At 29.7% G+C, this 9,225-nt stretch overlaps 2 protein-coding genes across 2 annotated transcripts; both read right to left on the reverse strand.

Annotated features, from left to right (window-relative positions):
- Window positions 1-886: 886 nt before the first annotated feature.
- On the reverse strand, window positions 887-1,959 carry LOC107932339 (uncharacterized). Its single transcript, XM_016864308.2, has 2 exons — window positions 1,010-1,959; window positions 887-902 (listed from the first exon to the last, which is right to left on the reverse strand). The coding sequence occupies exons 1-2, from the start codon at window positions 1,957-1,959 to the stop codon at window positions 887-889; spliced, it is 966 nt and encodes a 321-aa protein (XP_016719797.2).
- Window positions 1,960-6,122: 4,163 nt separating this feature from the next.
- Window positions 6,123-8,160, reverse strand: LOC107932305 (putative RING-H2 finger protein ATL21A). The gene is made up of 2 exons (XM_016864276.2): window positions 7,403-8,160; window positions 6,123-6,628 (listed from the first exon to the last, which is right to left on the reverse strand). The coding sequence occupies exons 1-2, from the start codon at window positions 8,004-8,006 to the stop codon at window positions 6,465-6,467; spliced, it is 768 nt and encodes a 255-aa protein (XP_016719765.1). The 5' UTR covers window positions 8,007-8,160; the 3' UTR covers window positions 6,123-6,464.
- Between the last annotated feature and the right edge of the window lie 1,065 nt (window positions 8,161-9,225).

Consider the following 9,225-nt stretch of genomic DNA (forward strand, 5'->3'; position numbering starts at 1 on the left):
TTAACCGACCGGTTTTGAACCGAATTAACTGTTAACCGAAAAATCATAAAAAAATTAACTGACCCCGACCGAAAAAATTTGATTAACTAACCGAATCGGTCGATTAACCGAATTTTTTCAATTTTACCCGAATTATGCACACCCCTACCCAAAGGTGCACCTGAAATTTGGAGGTTTGGGCAAAAATGTTCTGAGATGCTGTTGAAGAATCAAATAGGCTTTAAAGCATTGGGCTTAACAGGGGTGTAAACAAGGGGCAAGGAGTGGACTTCTCCTTGAAGAATGGTAAATTTGTCTTATAGTTCTTTAGAAAATTATGAAATTATAAATTATTATAATGGTAAAATTGCACTTTACTTTCAAAAATTATTTATGATTCATCTCTATACATCCTATAGTAGTTTTTTGTACTTCATCCCTATTTAACAATATCTTATAAGAAGGAATGCCCAATGAAGCATACTTATTTTGGTTCATCCTAAAGCATTTGGGTCCATTGGACCAGCTATTCCAATACTTAAAAGCCTTAAAATCCGACTTTTTTCAAGCAATTCGATACGAAATAGAACCCAATACACACTCATATCGAACACAGATCTTAACAAACCAAGTAATAATAATTACATATAAGCTTGACATGAGAAGCAAACAGGTTTTTTTTCTTTTCATTGAGAGGGTCGGTTTCGGACACTCAACAAATGTATTATTTTCAGCTGAAATTTAATTTCGAATTTGTCTCTCAATTCAGCTTTCACAGAATTTAACTTTAATAAAGTTTGAACCCACATTTTATATGGCATTGATGGATAAAAATATTACCACTTAATTAACTAATTAAGTATCAACAACTCAAAAACAATACTTTCATTGAAGGTGCAAGACTAGATCAGATAACCTCCCCTCTGCACTTTTCAATTACAACAAGAACATAAGCAATAATCTTCAATGTATTAGCTATTTATACATAAAATAAAATACAAAAACCCTCCAAAGCTATTCAACTATTTACCTTGTAGAGTTTCTCTTGATTTGACCACTTGATCTCTTAATAGAATCAATCCTTTGAAGCCTAATCTGTTCTCTAACTTTAGCTATAAATTCATCAGCCTTTTTATCAATATCAGATCCTCCATCTATACCATTGCTTGGACCAACAGCTTCCTCATTGTTTTCACCATTGTTGGTGCTTGAAACAATGCATGTTTTGCCAACAATTTCATCTTCATCCTCACTCCCTGTACCATCATCATCATCACTAGTTTCCATCCCATGTTCAATTTCACCATCAACATAGTCCATTTGTTTCAATAATGGCGGTGGAGTCGGCGGCGGTGATGGAGACCTGTAACTTGTCTTGTTCTTCACTATATCACCATCCCTTGACCGCCATGGAATTAGTGAAGGAAGAACAACGTTATTCTCACCATTATTGACCTCCATAACACTCGATGATTTCAAGCTCCTAACAGGCAAAAGCAAAGGCTTTTCAATTTCATCATCACCTTTCTTTTTAGCTACCAAAACAGTAGGTACTTCATTCCTATAATATTGACTACTCCATATCTGGACCTTACTCTCATCAGACCCAGACATGTTTTCAGCTTCATCATCGAAAAACGACGATACCTGAAGGAATCTAGACACGAAACACTGTACATTATCGAACATGGACTGGTTGTTGTTGGGTTCTTTATCGGTTTCATCGTTTCGTTGACTAAAAAGCCCGTAAGAAACAGCTATGCCGAATAACAACAAGCGGAGAAGCTCCCAGCTACGGTTCAACAGTGTTTGGTTGATGAATTCAGGTGCTTGTGAGGGAAAAACTGGGATTATAACCAAGAAAATGATGATTACAACAGCTTTTTTGTAAAGGAAACTTGTGTTGTGCTTGTTTGGGTTTGTTTGGGTTTGTTGTTTTAATAGTTGATGATGTTTGGTGTAAGAATCTGTTTCTGCCATTGAAGAGTTCTGTTTATGGCAAAGATTATGGGAAGGGAAGACTTTGGGGTTAAGGAAAATAAGAGAGAATGGGAGAGAGAGTTCATGGGGAAATGTGAAAGCATATTTGAAGCTAATCCATGGGTTGCTTTCCCTTTTTTAAGTTCCCAATTGTTCTTTCTACAAATCTCATCAAATAGTTCTTTGTGGAAAGGATAAATTACAATACAATTAATGTATTTTACATATTATATTTATTTAATTATACTTTAAAAAACTAATCTTTAAAATATAAATAATTTCAATTTACTCTTAATTCTAGAAAATTTAAATAAATAATTAAAAAATGCATAAATACTACTAATAAATAAATTTAAATTTTATATTAATATTGTAAAACACATATGCCAATTGACAACCTTGGTATACTGAGAAACATGCATTGTTAATGTAAAAGGTGGCAGCCATGCATGGCAGAATTTGCAAAACTAGGGGCAAAGAAGCAAAGGGAAAAGAATCTGAGTGGGGATATGATGGGAATTAAAGGATAAGGCAAAGGGCAAATGGGTCCCATGAAGATGCCAAACGATTCTTCTTTTGGATTGCCTACGCTACGTTGTAGTTTCTTTTTTATGCCACTATGAAGAATAAGAAACGCAAAAAAAAAAAAAGTATTTTTATTTTCAACAATTATTTTTCAATAATTTAGAATTTAGTCCTTATATTTCTTTTATAATTTAGTTCTTTTATTTTTCTAATTTCAAAGTTCGGGTTCAATTATTAACATTGTTAAAAATTTTTCGTTAAATTTATTGATGTGACATTTTAAAATTAAAAAAAAAACAAACTCTTTGTAGTTAAGTAACTAAAAAGATGTTTATAATGAATCTGGATTTAATAGAATAAATTTAAGAATATTAATAATTGGGCTAGAATTTTAAAATCTAAAAATAGAAATTAAATTTTTAAAAATAAAAGTATATGATTAAATTCTAAATTTATGAAGAGTATAAGAAATTGTAGAATATCTTAAATCTCGATCAAATTTAGAGTTGAAACAGGTTAGACATTTAAATGGGAAGCAAAGTTTTTTTGGTATTTCATTTTTTATACACAAGGGCAAGCCAAAAATTACATAGTGGGGAAAATTGTAAAATTTTGGGTTGTCAAAATATAAGTTTAACATTTTACCATTTTGACGATCCAAAATTTTACCATTATAGAAAAATTGTTATGCATATATTTAAAACTCTCAAAAATTAAAATAATTTTGTTAAGTTGTCTAAAAAAAATATATGGTTAAATTATATTTTAATTTTTTAAAAATTTATAATTTAATTCCGACCCCAAATAAATTTCTAAATTCGCTCGTATCTAATAAATAAAATTATGAAATCAAGGGAGCTAAAGCTCCTAATTATCCCTCTAATGCTGTTTCCTATATTGAATTTTTAATTACTCGAGCTAAACATATTGGTATTTTATTCTCCATATGTGGAACCTTAAATTTAGATGCTCTTAAGGTCCACGCAATGGCTTCGGATATACTTTAATTTTAATAATCAAAATAAGTACGAAAATTATAAGGAAAAGTGACTAAAAAGAGCCCAAGAGAATGTTCTTCATAAGCATATTTGGAAGACTAGAATAGGGTGTTAACTCAGTTAATCGAATTGAATTAGTATTAATTGAATTTATTGAACTTTTTAATTATTTGACCGTTAATTGAATCAAAAAAATTTCAAAAAAAAAAACCGAACCTAAATATTTCAGTTAATTCGGTCGGTTAACTAAATTAATTAAAATTTATATGTTTTTTTTGGTTAAAACAAGTATAAAACATATAAAAAATAAATTTATAATGTTCATTTGACCGGATTAACCGAATTAATCGAACTAATAATAGCCTAATACATATAATATATAATATTATTTATTAAGTTCGGTTAATTACTCGATTTCGAACCAAATTAACCGTTAATCGAAATTTCAAAAAACTTTTAACCGATACTCGACCAAACTAGATCAGTTAACCGACTGATTAATCAAATTAGACTAGTTTAACCGGTTAATTCGGTTTTAACCGGAGTTTTAACAACCCCTAGACTGAAACAATTAATATTTTTATAACCAATACCTTTTATATTGACCAACAAAGTTGTAAGTTCTTTTTACTAGTTAAATGATAAGTAATTTTATGTCTTTTAAATGATAGTTTGGAGTTTTTTTATTTTGTAAGTGAAGAAAATAACATTAAAAAATTGTTTCATAAATAAAATCCAATATAACGCAATTCCTAATTAAATAGGAATCTTTGTGACTTTTAAACACTTATGGAAAGAAAAGTTTTGTAAGATATTGTTGATATCAGTGTTTAACAAGGAAGAGATAAGAAGGAGAAGGTGGTGGTGATAAAGAGGTCGATTCACCTGTAATAGGCGGAAGGTCAGAGTAGCTAAAGAAAGAGGAGGAAGGAGAAAGGAGAGACAAAGGTTGTAGAGTGTTGGATATGAAGGTAAAACATTTTAGGGGAGCCAAATGGGAGAAGATCCTTAATACATCATGCCTTAAGGTATGTATAAGGGGGAGGTCCCCATGCCTAGTAGTGTCATTTCACTAACAACACGAATGGCGGCCCACTCATGTAATTGGCCAGGTGGCAGGTTCGTTATATGTTGATTGTTGCCAAATGTAGTACTGTGATCGTACTCTGACATTCCATTTACTGAGATAGTACAACGTTGTTAAGCCTTAGTGGTTTCTCTTTTGGGGGATAAAAATTAGCCACCAAAAGCAGGTGACCTGATGGAGAGTCCAACGGTTGGCCTCTTCATGGGTGGTGTGAAATAAACGGATGACTAGTTATGAGTGACCAGCTAGAAGGTAAAAGACAAAGGGCCATCTGTGAGTGCCTCTTAGGTTGCTTCTCGTCTGGTTATTAGGTGGACATTTGATTGGTTCGGATTTTTAATATCGATAATCGAATAAATCGATTAAGTCTCGAAAATCAAATAAACTGAACCGTATTTGTTTTCAAAATTGAATAAACCAAACCAAACCTAACTTTCGACTTTTGTTTTCTTTTTCTTTTTACAACTTATTTATATAAAAATAAAAATTCTATTATAAAATATTTAAAAACAATACTTTGTATTTCAATGAATTTATTTTCATAATCGATGAATATAAATTCATATATTAGAAAAATAACAAATAATTTAGATCTCATTTTGATAAAATATTTTATTTTTAGATTAAATTAATTGGATAACTTAATTTAATTTAATCGATACTTTTATATTTGAATATTTTATTCTATATTTAGATTAAATTAATTTATAAATTAATAAGTTGGAATTTTTTATTTTGGTTATTAATTTTATATTCGAGTAATTTAATTGAGTCGGTTTTTGGGTTGGTTTATATAAGGGTATTAGATATTTAAATATTGGGTTGGGTATGGATACTGGATTGAGTTTGGTTGATACAATGCTTAATCGGTTTATTCATTTTGAATATTCAAAAACAAAAAATCGATTAAAAAAATTGTTTAAACCCTGAAAACCAAAATAATTCGATTAGCTCGATTTAACCATGATCATGCTCAACCTTACAACTATTGACATGATTGGATTGATTTTGAGTTGCGCCAATTTGAATTTTAAAATTTTTACATCATTTTGGTTTAGTTTGTTTTGGGCTCACGTTGCTTTAGGTTTAGGTTATTAAAGTTTGAGATTTAATATATTTGAGTTAGTTTATTACGGGTTTGAATAAATTCAAATTTTGATTGGTTGAATTTCATATTTATTTTAAATTTAAATTATTCAATTTATGCTCTTTCGAGTTTGAATTATTTTAGGTATAAATCATTTCGGGTTAAAATTATTGAAGACAAAGTTTAATGTTTGTGGCCTACCAACCACCTTTTTCCCAGCCATTTTCATACATTTGTCATGAACTCTCTTGATTTGTATTTTCATCATCACATATATCATATAAAACGAAATATTTTTTATTACATATTTACAGAAAAACATTATCCGAAGCATAAAATTGCCAAAACATTTCATTATTCTGGTAAAAGTATGGTAGAGGTCCTTATTTTAAAAATTAAATTACATTTTGCCCTATATATTTAAAAAAAAAGTTCCTATATACTAAATTAAAGAGTAAATTGGTCATTTTGTTTAAAATTTTATCCAATTCTAATGTTAAAAACCAATTCATGTATATCTGCATGAGGTACACGTGACAGTACTATTTGATTATTCTGGCTTTTTACAAAAGAAATGAACGAAATTTTAACAAAAAAAAAAGACTACTTTACTTTTTAATCTAATGTAAAATGGCTAATTTACCCCTGTTTTAGTAGATGGGACAAAATGTAGTCTAAAACTTAGTACAGGGGCTTCTATGATTTTTTATCTAACTTTTTTGTATTTTTTTTAAGTTGGTGAAATAAAAAAGGAGACTGGGGATCACCCAAAAAAAAAAGAGAGAGTAAAATTTCCTAACAACAATCATTACACTAATGCTTGAGGGATGTTATGTTGTTGTGCAAGTAAGTCCTCTGAAAATTGATTTTCCATATCTTCATTTGAAACCGATATCTTTTTGGTATAAAGGATCTTCATTTTCATCGCCATTCCAACAGCAGCTAAAAGTACCAACCCTGCTATCATTGGGACTGCAATCAATAATAAACCATATTTAGAATTTCCCAATTTTGCCTACCAGTCTTATATTAAATAAAAGGTCAAATTCTGATTTTGGTCCTTCTACTATGCTCAAAGTTTGGATTTAATTCTTGTATTTTAATTGTCTTAATTTGGTCCTTCTACGTTTATAATTTCTTAACTATTTCAGTTAAGATGCGAGTATTATTATTTTTTCTTAAAAACATCCCTCTCAAAATATAAAAAAAAAATTAAGAAAAAAAGCAACATTTGATCCTTGAACTTTAAATTTTATTAAGGTGTGATGACATGATATTATGAGACTATGTCATGCCATCACATATGGATTTCAAATATATATATAAAATCTAAAAAATGCAAAAAGAATTATAAAAAAAGTCATATGATTACGTGGCATAATCCCAGAGTGTCATGTCATCATACCTCAATGGAATCCAAATTAGAGATTAAATTAAAAAAATCTCAAATTTAGGGATTAGTATGAAAAAAATTAGGATCAAGGTGGAAAAATTACCAAATTTAAGGATTAATTGATGATATATCCCAAAATCAATATGAAAACGACGCTATAAAAGCAGTATTTTTTTTAAAAATATACACTAACCTTTTAATCCAAGTACTTAACAACTATTTGGACTAAGTAATTGTATTATAAAAGTTGAGTCCTCATCAAACTAAAGTATAGAGACTAAATCCCTAATTAAACAATAATAAAGGGACCAAAACTAAAATTGCACCAATAAATAAATAATGAGCAAATTGACCTTTTTTGGTTGTCAGATGGACCCAAGTTCTTTCCTCTTCGAAGCCATCGTCACCGTCTTCATCATCACGCTTAGGCAACTCCCAAGTTAGCCCCAAACCAAAGCTATTATCAGAAAGATAAGAACTATAACCAAATGGGATTTCAACAGTTTTAATCGCCCTACAAGAATCCGGAACTTTAACACTCGGTTCCACAGAATAAACATGGTGCCCATAGCCACTTAAACAAGGGATTGAATTGCCATTAATGGGAACTGAACAATTCAAGTAAGTATAATTCCTAACAACGTAGTAGTAACGAAATGGAGTTAATGAAAGGTTGAGGTTTAAAAACACTTCATGGACACAGCTTTTGGGGTCGATAAGGTTTAATTTCCTTGTATTATAAGAAATAGATTTGACTACTAAATTGCCATAAAAAGGGAAGTGAATCATGGTGGTGTTGGTGTTTTGGCAATAAAGGTTGAAATTTGGGTCATTATTGTGATAGGGTGAAAGGGTGAAAGGGGACTTGATATTGAGACCCTTTGATCCACATTTTGTTGCTTCTGTATATGAGAGGAAAAGGATGAAGAAGAAGATGAAGATGAAGGGAGTATTCATGGTTTAACAATGGTAAAGAACAATGGAATGGAGTTTGGGGGTTCTTATGGTTAAATATAGCCATATGGGGGGGGGTTAAAATGTGTAAAAGAGTGAAGAGTCAAGCACACACACAAGGACCGGCAGAGACGTGGAAACATTGACCTTAAAAAAAAAGACTTTTTGGGTTTCTTTCAAGTTTTAAATCCACCGCAGTCACTTATTTAAGTAACTAGTTGTTAAGTATTCTTTTTATTTTTAAATTTGATCGGTGAGTTTTAAGCAATGGTTTGATGGTTAATATAGTAGAATAGTACCTGTTGACACGTAAAAGAATATATTTAAAAGTCAAGTTGATTTGATAATATAGAAAAGGAAAATTGTTCAAATTTTAATTTGTATATTTGTGAAATTTAAAGTTATTTTATAAAAAAATTAAACTATAAAAGAGAATACGGAAAAAAGAGTTTTCGATTAGTGCTAACGATGCAAACAAAGAAGGTCTTATAGTAATAAGGAGAGGCTAAGGTTAATTCATTAAAAGATAATAAAAAAACCTAAAATATTTTTTAGTGACTTAAATGAAATTTTTTAATAGTTTAATGATTATTTTATAATTTTTTAAAATTGAAAAATCAAAATATAAATTTACTAGTTGAATTTTATCCTTAAATTAAAGAGAAATTCACCCAAACTCAAAAATCCAATATGGTTAATTCAAATCCAAATTTAATTTGATCATAAAAATTAAAAAAATTAAACTCGAAATGACCCAACCAAATTAGTCAACCCAAGTCATCGGAATCTAAAAACTGACCTGAACTAAAATATCACAATAAGGCTTATAATTTTTTTAGGCTTAATTCACATTTTGGCCCTTGAAGTATACCTATTTTCTCATTTTGGTACCTAATGTATCAATCACTTTCCAATTTGGTATATAAAGGTGCTTTGTGATTGACAATAAGATTTTCTTTAACGTTTATCAGAAAACGGACTAAAAAATATAACGGATGCATATTTTAGGTACCAAATTGAAAAAAAAATTAAGTATAGAATTAAGATTTGTTTTTTCTTCATATAAAAGTTGACTAGATACACCCCTTTTAAGGTTTGTGGAAATTGCTATCTTAATTTTAAATATTATGGACCACAATAATTTGGTTGTCTTTATTTTTGCCGTACAAAAGCAGATTGCTTTCGTGTTGGTTGCGCCATTGAATGATTGGATAGTAGTTAA

Source organism: Gossypium hirsutum, chromosome D03 (assembly GCF_007990345.1).
Source record: "Gossypium hirsutum isolate 1008001.06 chromosome D03, Gossypium_hirsutum_v2.1, whole genome shotgun sequence".
Classification (NCBI taxonomy): Eukaryota; Viridiplantae; Streptophyta; class Magnoliopsida; order Malvales; family Malvaceae; genus Gossypium; species Gossypium hirsutum.